Genomic DNA, 18,037 nt, shown 5'->3' with positions numbered 1-18,037 from the left:
TACAACAAAGGGCATTAACTCAGAATGGAGGGAATGAAACAACCTCCCGGAGGGCATAAACTCATCCTCCACTGAGACATAACTGGAGGGAATAAACTCATCCTCCAAAACATGAAACTGGAGGGAATTAAGTCATCCTCCTTTAATTGAACAAGAATCCTGAAGACTGTTTCCGACTTTCTCCCAAGGACGGAATCTCCAGGAAACATGAACAGAACCTGAAATAGATTTACAGCAGATCGCAATCAGACAGGGAGGGATCATGGCTGCATCTGCTATGACTAAAAGAAAGAAAATTATCACGGTAAGAACCTAATTTTCCCTTCCTTGTCATCAAGCAGATGCAGCCATTACAGATGGGATGTATCAAAGCAATCCCTAGATAGGGCGGGAACAAGCCACACCACACGCCAGCACTTGCGCTCCAAAATGTGCGTCCCTCCTGGCAGCCACATCCAGCCTGTAATGTCGGGCAAAAGAGAGCTTAGAAGCCCATGTTGCTGCACTACAAATCTCTTGAAGAGAGAGTGCTCCAGTTTTAGCCCAAGAAGAGGAAATTCCTCTAGTGGAATGCGCCTTAAAGGCATCAGGCGGAGGCCGGCCGGCAAGCAAATAAGCTGAAAAGATAGATTCAAGCCAGCGGGCAATAGTGGCTTTAGACGCTGGAGACCCTCTGCGAGGCCCTGATAGCAAAACAAACAGATGATCAGAGGTCCTGAAAGAGTTAGTAACTCGCAGATACTGCAGCAGAGTCCTGCGCACGTCCAACAGGTGCAATTGCCCAAAAGATTCTGGAAACTCCTCCTTGACAAAGGAGGGCAAGAAAATAGGTTGGTTTAGGTGAAACGCTGAAACCACCTTAGGCAAGGAAGGCACGGTCCGAACTGTGACCCCGGACTCCGAAAACTGCAGAAAAGGGTCTCTACAGGACAGCGCCTGGAGCTCTGACACCCGTCTCACCGAAGTAATGGCCACTAAAAAGACGGCCTTCAGTGTCAAATCTTTCTCTGAAGCACGCCGAAGCGGTTCAAAGGGAGCACCCTGAAGGGCTTTCAGCACTAGCCCCAGGTTCCAAGCTGGACAAGGTGCACGCACGGGAGGACGGAGCCGAAGTACCCTTCTAAGAAACCGTGCCACATCTGGATGAGCAGCTAAAGACACGCCTTCAACCTTGCCACGCAGGGAGGCCAACGCTGCCACTTGCACCCGCAGGGAATTATAGGCCAAGCCTTTTTGTACACCATCCTGCAAAAAGTCCAGAATCGGCGAGACAGGAGCTCGAAGGGGTGTGATCTCTTTAGAAGCACACCAGACTTCAAACTGGCGCCAAATCCTGGCATAAGCCACGGAAATGGAACGCTTGCGGGCTTGCAGGAGAGAGTGGTAATTACTTTATTGGAATAGCCTTTGTCTCTCATTGCGCCCTCTCAATCGCCATGCCATAAGACCAAATCGGCCAGCGTCCTCCATGGTCACCGGACCCTGTGACAACAGGTTGGGAACCAGAGGTAACTGAAGGGGATCCTCTACGAGCATCTGTCGGAGGTCCGCATACCAAGGCCTCCTGGGCCAATCCGGGGCGACGAGCACCACTTCTCCTGGATGCAGCCGAATCCGCAGGAGCACTCGCCCTATCAAGGGCCACGGAGGGAACACATACAGTAGGCCCGGAGGCCAGGGTTGAGCCAAGGCATCCAACCCCGCCGAGCGAGGATCTCTCCGTCTGCTGAAGAAGCACGGGACTTTGGCATTGGTGCTTGTCGCCATTAGATCCATCACGGGCTTGCCCCACTTGGCACATATCTGCAGGAATACTTCGTCTGCAAGTTCCCACTCCGCTGGATCGATCTGATGCCTGCTTAGATAATCGGCTTGCACGTTGCTCTGATCTGCAATGTGAGCTGCCGACAGAAACTGTAGATGCAGCTCGGCCCAGTGGCAAATTTGTTCAGCCTGCGCGGCTAGAGCTCTGCACTGAGTGCCGCCTTGTCGATTTATGTAGGCCACTGCTGTCGTGTTGTCAGACATCACTCGGACAGCCAATCCTTCCAGGGTCACTTGAAAGGCCAGAAGCGCCTGAAACACCGCTTTCTACTCTAGGCGATTGATGGACCACTCCGACTCCTCGGGTGTCCATAGACCCTGGGTATGCTTCCCCTTGCAATGTGCGCCCCAGCCTTTCAGGCTGGCATCTGTCACCACTAGGCACCAATCGGGGAGCGCCAGCGGCATTCCTCGCCGCAGCATGCTGTCTGAGAGCCACCACTCCATGCTGAGTCGGGCCGCAGGGAGCCAAGAGAGTCTGCATTGATAATCCTGAGATACTAGAGACCATCCTTGGGTAGAGCATACTGTAGAGGTCTCAGGTGTGCTCTCGCCCAGGGCACCAGTTCCATGGTGGCCGTCATCGGTCCAAGCAGCTGGACAATGTCCCAAGCTCGCGGGCGGGACATCCTCAGGAGCAGACGGACCTGATTCTGAAGCTTGCACTGCCTTTGCTCGGGTAGGTACACATACCCCGAGGCTGTGTCGAACCTGGCCCCCAAATATTCTAGAGACTGCGAGGGGGTCAGGTGAGTTTTGGCCAAATTGACGACCCAGCCCAGAGACTGAAGTACTGAGACCACTCTGGCTGTGACATGCTGACTCTCTGCAGCAGAGTTTGCTCGAATGAGCCAGTCGTCCAGGTACGGGTGAACCCGAATACCCTCTCGCCTTAGAAAGACAGCTACTACCACCATAACCTTCGAAAAGGTGCAGGGAGGTGTGGCGAGGCCAAAAGGCAAGGCCCGGTACTGGAAATGCTTTCCCATCACCGCAAAGCTTCTTTCAGGTCCAGAGACGTGAGAAACTCTCCTGGCTGTACCGCCTCAATGATGGAGCGCAGGGTTTCCATGTGAAAATGCCGCACTCTCAGGGACTTGTTTAATTCTTTTAAGTCCAGAATAGGGCGAAAAGACCCTCCTTTCGTGGCACCACAAAGTAGATGGAGTAGCGGCCGCAGCCGTGTTCGGCGGGAGGTACCGGGGACACGGCCCCTATCTGAATCAGACATTGAAAAGTCTCCTTTACCGCCGCCCGTTTGGCGGCAGAACCACATCGGGACTCCACAAACACGTCTCTTACAGGGGCGTGGAATTCTATTCTGTAACCGTCTCTGATCAGGTCCAAGACCCACTGATCTGAGGAAATGTTGGCCCACTCCTCGGCGAAGAGGGAAAGACGTCCTCCGATGACAGGACTCGAGGAGAGGGCCGGCGCACCATCATTGAGATGGTCGGCCCTGAACTCCAGGCCTTGAGCGAAAGGAGTTCCTCTGCTGAAAACGGGCACGAGAAGTGAACCCAGCAGAACGCTCCAGGCGGTACCTTAGAGCTTCACGGAAGCGAGGTCTGTAAGAGGAGTGGACCGCCGCACCCTTAGAGGAAGGCAGAGGCCTATCTTCGGGCAAGCGCTGGGGTTTAGCCTCACCCAGGCCCTTCACAATTTTCTCCAACTCCTCACCAAACAGGAGAAGGCCTTGAAAGGGCAACTTCACCAACCTTTGCTTAGAGGCCATGTCCGCCGCCCAATGCCGTAGCCAAAGAAGACGGCGAGCCGCCACTGCTACTGTCATATGTTTAGCCGAAGCTCTGACAATATCATAAAGGGCGTCACACTTGGAACAGCGCTTTACATTCTCTGCAGCCATCGCCGAAAACGGCAGTAAAATTCAAAATGGCGGTTCGCACCAAAATCGCCCCGATCGCGGGCCCACCCCGGAGGAGTCAGAAAACACTCTTACCTCACTGGACCAAGTATCACAGCTCCGGTCCCACAGAAAAAGGCAAGGAAAAACCTCTGTTCCTTTTTTTTTTTTTTTTAACGCTGTGAGGAAAGCAGAGGTAAATAGAACTCCGGAGGCTCAGGTGAGTGGGAAAGGCAGGGAAAGGGCGAATCTATGTGCCTTTAAAGTGAAGCTGCTATAGCCTCCAACACCCCGGCTAACAACTGGCAAGCCAGGAGCCACCTCCAGGCAGATTTTTGATGGAGCTCGAAGATGCTACAACCACTCTGCTAGGGGAGATAGAGATTACTGAAGGAGAGGCAGTGGAGCAAGCTGGTATGAGGCACTGAAAAAAGTGTGCTCTCTATCTCCCTTTGCTGGTTGATGGACACAACCCATCTGTAATGGCTGCATCTGCTTGATGACAAGGAAAATGGTATTACCTCATTTAATATTTTTATCTCTGCAACGTATCAATTAAAATTTCCAAAGAAGCAGCGTCTCCTATTTGTGCAAAATCAACATCTACAGAGTGAGAAACTGACAGAAGAAAGTATTTGAAAAAAAAATTCCTGATCAGCTTTTAAAATGTGACTAGCAACTAAAAAGCAACTCCATTCCATTAAAACAATTTTACAAGACTAAGAAAATGCTTCAGACCCATTTCATAACGCAAGCAAAGAGCCACACACACTGGAAAAATATGCATTCCTTTTCCCTTGCACCATGCAAACATGAAATCTGAAGCAAACAGGAGATATCCAGCTCACACAAATTTGAAATGCCATACAAAGCTCAGGATGAATTTTCTCTCCCCAGTCAACTGATATTAAACAGTGACTATGATTCAATCTAATTACTATCCAATTTGTTCCTTAAATCAGGAAAAGAACCCATGCTGAGCCTTCTATTTTCTCTGCACAGTAGTTGAAATGTTGACAACAGGTGATTTACAGCATTTCCCTGAGGATCCGCGGTGTAAGTCACAGATATACCAAATGTGGGAAATCTGAAAAGCTTCATTTTTATATGGTTATTTCTACTGCAGAAGGGTTTGCTTTTTTATTTGGAGGGGGGAAGGGGGACGTATTTGCAGCTCAGCTTTCTTACAACAGCCATTCTCATGAAAAAACATATATCTCTAGGGTGCTGAATGTCTGTCTTCCACGTTGCACAATGAAATTTAAAAAAAAAAAAAAAACCTTTGCAGAATAATTACTTTTTGAAGGTTTAACAAGACACACTTTGTATGAAGAGCACTAATCCCCATCCAAGGCCTGCTGCGAGAAGTGAACCTGTGACCTTCTGGCTGAACAGCAGAGAACATTACCAATGGCAAGAACACTTGCGAAAAGCTGCGGAATTGATTAAAGCATTTTTTTCTGATAATGGATGGTAAACACATGCCACAGACTAAATTCAGACTAACTTTCCCTCTTCAAATTACAGAAACACCCCCCATTTCAATTCCTTTAGTACATCAAACACTTTCCACCAAAATCTGAGTAAGACAGCAGACTGGAAGAGTGGTTCAAAGTTTGCTGTTCATGCAGCTATCATCACATCCAGGTTATGAGCTACAGATGGAGGAGGAGGGGGGGCTATTCAAAGTCATTTAACCAAGGAGAGGATCTTGCTGGGTTAAATTGTACTGGGCGGCCCAGAACCAATATTCAATGACACTTCTTCAGACAGTTCTGCTGAAATTGGCTCACCTAGCAGGGCAAAGGAGCTGGGAGTTATGCAGCCATCAGCAATACTCAGTGTCTGTGCCTGCATAGCTAACCAAGCATATCTAATCGGACATAGGACTATATGTGGGAATGCCACTGAACATCGGCTGTACCTGCATAACTTCCTGGCACCAAATATCCAGGTGTAAGTTTGCTGGTGGTGGTCAGCATTTAGAGCAGTGGTTTCAAAACCTGGAGGCAGATGCAGCAACCAAACGTAAAAAAATCTAAATCATTAAAGTCCCTAACGATTTTAAAATAACGAAAAATGCACCAAAAAAAAAAAGTCACACATGCTGAGATCGGTATTGAAACGTACAATGTATCAAAGAATCACAATACACATCGTTAATCGGCCCCCAAATCACGCGCAGAGCAGCCAAGCGTTATGTTAGCTGCTCTGCGCATGCCACAAACAGTCAAAACACAGTCAAATCACAAGCACATGGCTCCCAAATCAAAACAAAAATTTAAAAAAAAGGGTCGGGAGGGGGCAAAGGCGCTGGTCAGGAGCGTCCTGTATGGCCGTCCTTGCCCCCCCCCCCCACCCGTGGTCGCCGTTCCCCCGCCCCACTTCCCCCTGCATTCTAAATTAAAAAGCAAGAAGAAAAGCAAACGTACCTTTAGCAGCCCCGGCCCCCCTCCCGACATCCTCCGCCCTGTGCCCCGCCCCCTCTTGGGGGTCGTCACCGCCATTCCCCTCCTCCATCGGGCCCCCCTCCCTCTTACCGGGCCCGTGCAGCGCCTCTCTCCTCTGTCTGAAGGCGCTGCACGGGCAAGAAGAAAGCTGATGCCTGCCTTCGCCCAGCTTCTGTCGCGTGTCTCTCTCCTCCTGCGCCCGCCCCTGTCTGACGTCAGTAACCTACGTAGGTTACCGACGTCAGACAGGGGCGGGCCCAGGAGGAGAAAGACGTGCGACAGAAGCTGGTCGAAGGCAGGCATCAGCTTTCTTCTTGCCCGTGCAGCGCCTTCAGACAGAGGAGAGAGGCGCTGCACGGGCCCGGTAAGAGGGAGGGGGGCCCGATGGAGGAGGGGAATGGCGGTGACGACCCCCAAGAGGGGGCGGGGCACAGGGCGGAGGATGTCGGGAGGCGGAGCTGGGGGGAGACAGAGTAGTGAGGAAGGGAGGGGGGCCGGGGCTGCTAGAATTTTGCTTTTTCGGGGGGAGGGGGGAAGGGAGCGGCGGAAAGTGGGGAGCAGCGGGGGGGGGGGGGGCAAGGCCGTCCATACAGGACGCTCCTGATGAGCGCCCTTGCCCCCTCCCGATCCTTTTTTTATTTTTTTTATTTGATGTGTTTTCTGACGTCCTTTGGACCAATCACAGCCCCAGGATGAACAGGATGGCTCAGCACCTTAGCAACATTAGGTTAGCCAAGCAGGATACACCATTAGTTGCCCATTGGGGGAGGGCTGGCCACACTGTGGAGGATCTTCAGTTTGTGGTATTGTTTAAAGTACAAGGAAACTGCAGAGGAGGCAACATTACACAGCAGTTGTTACGATGTGAGCAAAGAACCATTTTTAGGTGGCATACGGTAGAGCCAGGGGGTTTGAATAAGGAAGTTGAGTGGCTACAGGTTTGAGTAGGTGGGGCTGGATGGTATGGTGTTTGATTAGGTTTTAAGCCAGCTTTCACAGCGCATGGGCCAGGGTTTGGTAGGCAGATGTGAGGTGGAAGTAGAATCCCCACCGTCTTGCAGCCATAAGGGATTTACAAGTTTACACAGTGAGTAAAATGTTAAAGTATTAGTATAAGTTATTGAGAGGGGTTTAGGATAGATTTGTGAGCACTTTTGCATATGTTTGTTTGTGTAGGACCCGACTCCTGATGACGCGGATGTAGCAAAACACAGGCTGTGTAGAGTCTGGGGTATATCGGATGACTGTAAGAGTTTCAAGCACATCACATGAGTGGAAGTGGATTGACCACAGGAGTGGAGAACTCTAAGCAAATGTTTGCATTTTCGTTTGGAATTCCTGGGACCCAGCACATATGAAAAGGATTGGATTTTGTGTAGTGCTGTGACTATGATGGGAGTTTAAAGCAACAAGCACACCCTAGGGGGTAGTGCTGCACTAAAATTAGATGAACTTTTTGAACTTGCAGTGCAGTGCTGTGACAAGTATGGAAGATTAAAGCAACAGGCACACCCCGTGGGGGTAGTGCAGCACTAGCATCAGAGGAACTTTTTGAACAAATATCCTGCTGAGGTTACTGGGCATTTTGAACAGTTAGGATATAACATGTATTAGTGGGTTTGCTCCATTAAGGTTTTATTGTGAAATGTGTATGAGAGTACATTTGTAAGTGAGTGTGCATGAGTGTGTATGAAGGAATGATATGTTAAGGTATTAGGTTTTGTAAGCAAATAAATAACAAAGGTATTTTCTAAAAATGAATTAACTGGCAGAGAGATTTATACTCATAATAAATATTCAGGAGAAAGATTTGCATGCACTGCCTCCACTGCATGCAAATCTGTGTCATGAATATTTATTGTGGATATACTGAAAACCTGACTGGCTGGGGTGCCTCCAGGACCAGGTCTGAGAACCATTGATTTAGAGAAACACTGAGGGGGTGTGTCAAGATGGCGGCACGCTGCTGATCGTGGATGAGCTCTTTCGCTGGTTGCTCTGAATTAACAGTTTCTCCTCAATCCTGATGCCTCATACTAAATGCAAAGGGACGGTTAAGGCTGGTTCTTCGATGGCCAGAACCTCCTCTCCACAGCAACAATCAATTGAAAGGTTCGCCACGAGAACCCCCGCCCAAAACACCAGGAGGAGCCCTGCTGTTGCTCTAGGAGGAGGAGACTCTGAAGACTTGGGGCTGGATGTTACTCTCCCCCCCCCCCCCCCTCCCCAGCTCTCAACCCACTGCCTCTCCCAGAAGGTCGCTTGTCTCAACGGAGGTCTCCCGAATCGGAATGCGTTGAGGGTAGGCCTCTGGATCGAGGCATTGAGAAGGCGAGTCCCGATGGAGGCTTGAGGCCTGTTTGTGTCTCAACTGATCACGTTGCGCCAACAAAAAAGCCAGAGACAGTAACATTGGAGCGCATATGGGAAGCTCTCCAACAATTGGATACTACAGTGGCCAAATCTATGGCTGAAGTTTCAGCTTTAGTGTGTACTGTTGATATTCTAATTCCTTAGAAGGCATTAAGACAGAATTTAATTCTCAAGTGATTACAATCAAAGAAGATGTTAAGAAGTTACAAGACTTTTCAGCTACAATGATAAAAGACAAAATATTGCATCGAAAAGTTGAGCAGATTGAGAATTACAACAGTAGATTAAATCTTCGCTTTTTTAACTTTCCAAACTCCCAGGGTGTTACCCCTTTGGAAGTGTTCAAGAAATATTTGCTTGAAATTTACCACGGAAACTATTCCTCCGATAAACCCGATATATTATATACCAAATAAAAGAGTCTTGGAGGAACCCTTGGAAATGATTCATCAAGAAAGTAAGAAAGATGTATTTTGCTGCATTTGTATTCCACATTTTCTCACCCATTTGCAGGCTCAATATGGCTTACATTATGTTGCAATGGCATCATCATTAACAAAGTAAGTGGTTCAGCAAACTGTTACAATTAATGTTCAAGAATATTAGGTAAATAAGGTAAATAAAATATTTAAAAAAAGTTTCACATTGTAACATGAAAGCACATAAACAGTGAGTTCTGACACTTTTTTTATTTTTTTTACTTTTATTTATATACACATGTGGATTTACTCCCGGGGCATAAGGTTCTGCTTCTTCAGCTTTTTCTGAGGTATCTTTTTCTTCTGGAGCGACTTCCTCCTCTGGCTTGGGAACAATCTGTTCTTTCTCTGTGAGAATCATCTTAATGTGGCAGGGAGAGCTCATGTATGGGTTGATGTGGCCATGAACACGGTAGGTCCGTCTACGCATCTTAGGGGCCTTGTTGACCTGGATGTGCTCAATGACCAAGGAGTCAACATCGAGACCCTTGAGCTCAGCATTGCTTTCAACATTTTTAAGCATGTGTAACAGGAAATCTGCACTCTTTTTAGGCCAGCATCCCTGTGTCCAGCCCCACTGTTTGGCCTGGGCACACCTGCCAACGCCTCCATTGTAACGTCGAAAGGGAACACTGCTTCTTTAAGGTCACACTCATCCTTTAGATACTTGGTAGCTTTGCGAATGTGCATGCCCTCGATAGCTTGGCCAGTCTCATGAGTGTTCTTGAAGTGCACTCGAAGGTTGGAACCCCTTGCTTTACATGACTTAGTGGGGTTCTCTGGGTCAAGAGAATAGCGGACCATTTTTAGAGATTAACTCAGGCCGCGTAAGGAAAAGGAACTCCACAGCAACAGCATTCTGGGAACGGGATTTATATTTATTGAATATACCTGAATTATTAGAAGCATCATTGTCTGAAGATTCTAAAAGAGTGACTTTATTGATCTCATTTGTATTCGAGCAAGACTTGGAAGCGATGAAGCGTTTATCCCTTCAAAATCTACAAACTTTGTTCTACGGTAAAAAAATTTGGATATTTCCTGATGTTACAAAACACAAGAAAGGAGGAAGGCTTTTTTGGCTCTAAGAACGGAAACTTTGACAATAGGGGGCATCTTTCTACCTCAACTATCCATGTAAATGTGTAGTTAAATATATTGGGTTGAACAATTACGTGCCTTTATAGATTTAAAAAAAAAGGTGACCACAGGTAATATCCAATAGGTGAGATTAGTAATGGTTAGGGTGGGGATATAGCGTGTTAAGCATTTTTTAAGTTATTTCTTTAAGATTGTCTCCTGAGTTTTTTCATGTACACGTCCCCCCATAGGTGGTCTAAAGAGGAATAATAATTCTTTTTTTTTTCCTATTGTGAAGTATGTTGGCTTATATAATTTACTTTTCTTGTTCAAGTATCTGACTTGTAAGAATAGTTTGTATAATAACAAAAAAAAAAAAAAAAAAAAAGATTTAGAGAAACGCTGACTGCCACCAGCTCAATACTGACCAGAGAATTTCTAAAGTTCAATTGCAAGCCACATCAACATTGCACAAGAGCAAAGAAAAAAACAATGAATTCAAGGCTAATGAAATGTTTCCTTTCAAACCAAACTAAGGTACTTGCTGGCCAGAATTCTTCTATTGGGACTGGAGATAAAACAAACCTATTTGCATGCAACCCATCACAACATTACTTGGAGCACAGGCAGTAATGTTAAAGCATAAGCAGCTCCCTAAACAGATCTTTTGAAAAGAATAGTTGGGCTTAATATCGTCTGCAGCAATTCATACTAAGGTAATAAGGTAAAAGAAGTCTGAATGCCTACAGAGAAAATATCACACAGAGAAAAATACTGTCTAAATACTAACTCGATAGGTTCTCACTTCTACAAACAAAAACATAAGCAGAGGATAAGATGGGCGACAGGGAACAAACAAAATGTCTCATGCTATGTTGAAGACATTGTAAACCATGGGTTAGAAATACAGTGGGGAGGGGGGGGGGGGTTATTTATTTATTAACACACACATTTTTAACATAAACACAGTGCTCCTCCTCCTTTGTACTTCCAGTTCAAACATAATCAGGGCTAGGTTCTAGCACCAGACGCTTATATTCCCAAATACCCAAGGCTTCCCTCCCCTCTATTTTCATGCCTTTTCCCCCACCAAAATATACATGGTCTGGTCATCAGAATAGTCTTCAGTCGAAAGCCAAGCACCGAGGCTCCTTCTGGAAACCTTAAATCTCGAGCTCTCTCTCCTAATACTAGGTATCACCCTTAATCAAGGATATACCCAACCAGTCTGTTTCATCACGATATTCACAATATTTTATTTATTATGCATGAAAATTTGCATATGCTGCCTCCATTACATGCAGATGTGGATATCCTAGAAAAGCAGAGCAGGAGGGTGTGTCCGAAGATTCCACTGAAAACCACTGCACTTAAGAAATAACCTTCCCTCCAGGATCTGCAGAATCACCAGCCAACCTGCGGAGAGCTTAATGTAGGGATCTAACCAGGGACCTTGCACATGATAATGCACAGTGCTTAAACACCTCAGCCATCAGATCAGCTCTGAACACACATTACAAAAATTATCAAATATGGTTCTGAGGAAACACGCAACATCTGACTAGCTAAACACAAAATAGAATTTTTTTTTAATGTTTTGGATTCTCTCACAGTTTAAATGATTTCAGTACAAATGAGAGATACTCGAGACTAAAAGCAGTGAAATACTCCACAGATCCAAACAGGCAAGCAGATGAAGTGTAACCACCCCTAAAACACTGTTCCATCCACAGTTTTTCAACCATGCTTTGGAGAGTCTACACTGGGTTTAGAGGTCAGTTAGGATTGAAGTCAATTAGACCATTACACAGCTGCACAGCATTAGGCTGAAAAGAGTCCAGAGGTCAAAATCAATCTCTAGACAATTGATAATTCAGAGGAATCAAGTCTCATGATCAGCACTTTTCACTCCAGTTTGACTACATCACAAATATCAAACCTCATCCAATTTTCTACTAAACTATAGTGCCACAGCCACCAACTCCACCAGCAAAAAAAACATTAATAGATTTTATCTAACTACAAAATTGAAAAGGTGGTGAAATTTAGTTCTCATGGGTTTGCACCCTTGTGGGGTTTTTTTTTTAAGTTCCAGTAGTAGGTAGAAAGATCTCATACAAGAAGTAAAGAGATATTTTTATATGGTGTTATAAGGATTAATAAAGCCAACCTGAAGACACTTATCTCCTTGTCCTATTTAGCAACCCTTTCCCCCCTTACTATACTTTCCCCAAATGTACTCGCAATTCTGAAGACCGGGCATAAAGCTGAGTCAAGAGGTGAAATACTTTAGAAAACTTTGGTACAGCCAAAATTTCTGAGGAGAGATTTCTTTTTAGATTGGTCTTTTTTTTTCTAGTCCCTTTTTAAGGGTAGCTTTTGCTCCCCCCCCCACCTTTACTGTATTACTTTTCCCTGTCTGGCACCCTTCCTCTTCTCCCTACATCTTCCAGGTTTTGCTGCCCTTCAGGCAGTCTCTACCCACCCGCCCTTATTTCCTTTAGTCTCCCTCCTTGTAGATGGCCTTGCATCTGAGAACATCTTGCCTGGGATTAGCCAGAAGGGAATCATCCTAAGCCTCACCAGCAACAGCCATAACTCTCCCTAGACTCTGCTGGTGGCTGTCTCTTTCTGAGCAGGCACCAGGTGATGAATTTGAGGCATCCAGGACTTTTACAGCTAGCTGGGAGCCAAAAATCCAAGTGTGGTCTGCCTGGCCTTGGATTTAGCCTACATTCAAGTAGCGGCAGAAGTCATGTAACATTCAGGTACAGTAGGTCATCTTCTTGTCTCCAGAGAGCTTTCAATGAAGTATGTACCCAAGGCAATGGAGGATTAAGTAACTTGCATAAGATCACAAGGAGTGTCAGTGGAATTTGAACCTTGGCATCCTTGGTTCACAGCTCACTCCAATGATTAGGCTGCTCCTCTACTCTGCTGTGCTATGCTAACTTTACTTTGAACAAACTGAGGAGGATGGGTGTGCACACACTGCACCTGTGCTTGTATCCTTACTCTTGAATGTACTTTGTTCATAAACATCAGAATATACCCTGTCTCTCTCTGATCTGAGACAGCAATAGGATGCCATTTAGTAACAATTATATGGTGTGGATTTTCAGTGGATGTGCATACCTGTCATCTGAGTTGGACTGTGACCAAAATCTTGTATGGAGCCTACTAAACAAATCACAACAAGCACATCTAAACACTGGGTAGCCCCCTCTTGTCAGTCCTAAAGTAAAAGGTGCTAACCTCACAACTGTCCAATGAATGAAGTTTCCTCAAGGATCAGCACAAAAAAGTAATCACTGCAACACAAAAAGAAGGAAGCTATCTGAAGCCTAGTTCCAAGACAGCCATGTATATTGTCCACTGCTAAAGGGTAAGGAGTGACAAATAATAGGACAGAGTCAGAATGCAAGCAATCACTTAAAGTCCATGTGCTCACACTGAAAGGGTAAAGTCTATGGAGCACTTTTACACCAACTGGATTTACATAAAGATTTCTTCCTACACCTCACTGCAATGCTTTTAAGTAAAAAAACAAACAAACAAAAAAATCTGCTACTTTCCTTCAATTCATAGCTATTTGCTGTAAACAAACAGTAAAATCATCGTGATTGTCAAAACAATTCTTTTGTTAGAAACACTATTTAAGTGACCTTTGTGCTCCCGCTAGGTATCAGACGGACCAAGCTAGAAGCTAAACAATTTATAGACAGTTACAACATAAGCAATGACAATTCAAGCTTCCTTCAAACACAAACTGTGCCCCACCACTGACAACAGCAACACTACAAGCTAGGTAGGGATGGGCTGTCATTTACTAATAACAGAGTACACTCTTCTAAAAAAAGTGAACGCTATGTGTAAAGAGGGCATATGTCTTAAAAAGCACTCTTTCCCAATAGTCCACACATACACAATGGTTCCCACAGGTGCAAACTTCACAACATTAGTTACGGAACCAAAACAACAACAAAAAAAAGTCTGACTGCCCATTCCTACTACAAGCTTCCCTCACACAATGCCCTACCAGTGTCTCCCCCAAATTGTTCTGACAGAATCATCTTTAGATGTCAGACACTTAATCAAACCCTTTGCTTGTGTACAAGTGTACTGGTTCTAATCTCCATTCCCATTCTAAGAGGTGAACCATAACCCAGAATTTTCTATCAACAAAGAAAAAGTGGTAACAGTTCTTACCTGCCCAGTGAGCTGTCCTATAATGTATTACCCTTTTGTTTTTTTTTAAATCACAGTACAGTAAACAGTATATCTAAGGGAAAAAAAATTAAAAGATGGGTTGTCTTATGTACAAAGACTTTTAGATTCACTATTCTATAAATCTCCAGAATCTGAAAACAGCAGACACTGGAGAGGAAGTCTTTTAACCCCTCTAGCATTCAAGTAGATGGACATTTCCAGGACAGGATAAGTTAAAATATTTTGTAACTACAACAGAATGAAATACCTCTATCAAAAGTCACCCATGGCAAAAAAAAAAAAACATTGACTATAGTCAAAACCCCTCATCATTACATTTATGGGAATGGGGGATAAGGGGGAGAGGAACAAAATGGTGGTAAACAAGTAGAAAAGAAGATAATAAATACCTAGGGGGTAACCCACCAACAGCCTGTATTATCTACCTCAGAACCTGCTTTATATAATGGGTGCTGGGCAGATAATGTTAGCACAAGTTAACCATTAGTAAATGCTGTCTCCCCCCCCCCCCCCCCCCCCCCCATCTTAACAACCTGACTTCATAATTCACATGGATCATGATTTAAAACAAAACATTTTACATTTTTCTCAATACACCAAATACAGCCATTTGCTGTGGGTAAAAGTGAATTGATTTTTCACTCTTTCATAAAGTACAAAGACCGGGAACACTCAATGAAATTACATGCAACTAATTTTAAAACAAATAGGAAATATTTTTTCACTCAGAGAATAGTTAAGCTCTGGAAATCTGTTGCTGGAGGATGTGGTAACAGTGGTTAGCGTATCTGGGTTTTAAAAAGGTTTAGACAAGTTGCTGGAGAAAAAGTCCACAGTCTGCTATTGAGACTGGCATGGGGGAAGCCACTGCATGCCCTGGGACTGGTAGCATGGAATATTGCTACTATCTGGGTTTCTGCCATGTACTTGTGACCTAGATTGGCCACTGTTGGAAGCAGGATACTGGGCTACATGGACCACTGGTCTGGCCCAGTATGGCTATTCTTATTTTCTTATACCCCTTTTCATTTAATTCCTGTACTTAACTTCAGAAATAATTCTTAATTAGTCTCTGCCACCACAATTAAATGTTCACCATCATCAACTTTATTTAACACATTTTGCCTCCCTTTGGCTTAGCTATTCGCCTTCTCTTGGTTTGAATGCTATCTATCCTGTTTAACTTTGTAGTTCCTCTTCCCCATGGATATATTTTTGTTTTAGCATTGTACACGGTTGTGACCTGCAAGTTAGCTAACAGCGGTAAATAGCAAGTTCTAATAAATAGTACTGCAAAATCAAAAATATATCTAAGCGGGTTACAATAACTTCAAAGAAAATTTATGTTATTGGTATATTGGTACACTTCTAAACTGACTGCTATCAATCACAATACTATAAGCGTGAAAACAGCACAAACAACTGTAAAATTAACTTTTTTGGGGGTGGGGGTTAACAGAGGATATGACCAGAATAATGTAACTTTTTCCCTCTAAAATATACATAAGCAATATATGTTAAAAAAAAATTAGAAACATCACAGACTAATATCCAAGGAGCAGATTCTTGTTTCTCCAGCTAATAATCTCGCTGGTGCTGAAAAATGTGGAACCAGATCTCTCAGCTTCTCCAATTAATTACATTACATGATTACAAAAGATCAAGTCTACTAAGGTGGCAAAGTGTTCATGTGTAAAGCAGAAAAGAAAATAATTCCCCCAGCCAAATATAATAATTTGCGAATTATGGATGGTCAGTACAGTCTCTCTCCTCTCCCCAGCACTACACACATATTTTGTATTTAGTAAATATAAGTAGATCTAGCCGAAGGGGATGGAATACGTGAGATCTTTTCTCGAAACCTTATAATCACCCTCCACGACATAATGCATCGGAATGAATGGACTTTCCTGAAAGCGGTAATACAAATTAGGGAGCATTTCTACTCAGGAGGAAGGAGAGAGATAAAAAGAACCGTGGCTCTAGGGAAAAATCAGTCCTGGGCTACCCTAGAACCTACTAAAAGTGCTGAGGGACTGCAAGAGGGAGGAAAGGAAAGCCGAGAGGTGGAAAAGGCTCCCGAGTAACAAAGGAAAAGGGGGGTGGGGATGTTGCCGGCTCCGTCTGACACAGCCATTAAACAACCAGACACCTCCACCTGCCGTCGCAATGAACTTCCCCGCCTAGATGTGACACGGGGTGCCCAGAGTCCCATCCCCGACACACAGGTTTTACCTGATTGTCCATGGTTGGAATAACCCCCACTGCTACTGCTGCCGCCGCTGCCTCCTCCTCCTCCTCCACCACCACCTCCTCCGGGCCTCGGGGAGGAATGTTGGGTACTCCTCCCCGGTTCACGGCTCCACTGCCTCCTCCACCACCACCACCACCGTTGTCGTCGCAGTCACCACCGCCGCCACCACCGTTCCTCTCATCATGTTTTATCCGCCCCCTCTCTCCCGGTCCCGCGCGCGCTTACACACACAAGGGAACCGGAAGCGGAGCCCTGTGCGACCGGAGACACTACAGCTCACAGGCGCCTCCGGCCGAGCCTAGGCCTCTTCCCCACCACCCTCCCGCTCGCTCGAGACGACTACGGTGGCGGCGGCGGCACTGCTGCCAAGGCCGCGACCAATCACGAGCTGAGAAAGCGCCACGAGCTACGGCTCGAATCGCACCAATCAGTGGAGGGGACTCCTCTAGCAAAAGGAAGGAGGGGCGTAGGTAGTGTAAAGCAAGGAGGTTGAAGAAAAGAAATTAAAAAAAAAAAAAACAACACTAGAAGGAATTAGGGGGGGAGACGCGTGGGAATGACCTGTAAAAGGGCCAATCAGAGATGTAGGAAGGCTGGGCTTGTCGCCTTGGTGAAGCTGGTAGCTCCTGCCAAGGTGTGTGTAGGCTGAAGGAGGCTCTTCGGGCTTTTTTTTTTCTGGGGGAATTATGCGCGACTGTGTAATGCAGAATTTTTGGACAGAGGTCTTGCATTTTGCAGTCAAGAATTTGGCACGGAAAGAAAGAGCAGGAGCTTCGCCTTGCGTCCACATTATTTTAGGGACGGCCACACCATTAGGCAACACTAGGCTGTCGCCTATGGCAGCAGCTTCTGGGGTTTGGACAACAATGAGCATCTGCAGGCAATGTAAAACAATAGATCGTTATAACCCACACGAAGTGGAAGAATGATCAACAAATACTTCACACACACGTGGCGGGGAATTGGGGGCATTGAAAGTTAATTGGGGGGGAGGCATAATGCTGAAAGTTCACATACGGGGGGCCAATATAGGAAGGAATGGCACTGTGGTTATGAGCTGCACGGGCTGGAAAATACTGAGGGTGCTTCTGTGCAGCCAGAAAGGAGTGCAAAAGAATGAGGCAAAGTTAGAGAATACATGAAGACGACCAACAAAATATCAGTTTTGTTTTTGGTACGGAATCCTTTTCTGCCCAGTTTCAGCTTAAACTGACCTTGTGTTTTTGGTGGAAGCTGAAAATTTGTGCTTGGTCCTGTCTCCCTCCTCTCCAAAAAGGAGTTGCCTTTCCCCCCTGCAGGTGTGCCCTTCGGGCCTGTTTTACAATCCCTGGCAGACTAGGGTTGTAAAAAGGAGACTAAGGATGTAGTAAGGGCAGGAGTGATTCCTGGCCATGCTGGCTTTGCTCTCAAAATGGCTGTCATGATCTTCAGTGGGAATCTCACAACAAGACTTTGGGATCACTCCTGCCCTGGCTACAGTGTG

At 45.6% G+C, this 18,037-nt stretch overlaps 1 protein-coding gene and 1 pseudogene across 2 annotated transcripts in view; both read right to left on the bottom strand.

Annotated features, from left to right (window-relative positions):
- Positions 1 to 16,593, bottom strand: part of MLLT1 (MLLT1 super elongation complex subunit) — a 281,660-nt gene extending 265,067 nt beyond the window's left edge. For both annotated transcript variants that reach the window (XM_030218367.1, XM_030218369.1), the window contains exon 1: positions 16,536 to 16,593. In XM_030218367.1, the coding sequence (XP_030074227.1) occupies positions 16,536 to 16,547 (12 nt within the window). In that variant the 5' untranslated portion in view covers positions 16,548 to 16,593. The remainder of the gene's footprint in view (positions 1 to 16,535) is intronic.
- Positions 9,237 to 9,846, bottom strand: LOC115479999 (annotated as a pseudogene).
- Positions 16,594 to 18,037: the final 1,444 nt, after the last annotated feature.

This window comes from Microcaecilia unicolor, chromosome 11 (genome assembly GCF_901765095.1).
Source record: "Microcaecilia unicolor chromosome 11, aMicUni1.1, whole genome shotgun sequence".
In the NCBI taxonomy this organism is placed as follows: Eukaryota; Metazoa; Chordata; class Amphibia; order Gymnophiona; family Siphonopidae; genus Microcaecilia; species Microcaecilia unicolor.
Note: the sequence above shows the minus strand (reverse complement) of the source record. Positions and strands in the feature narration are given on the sequence as shown.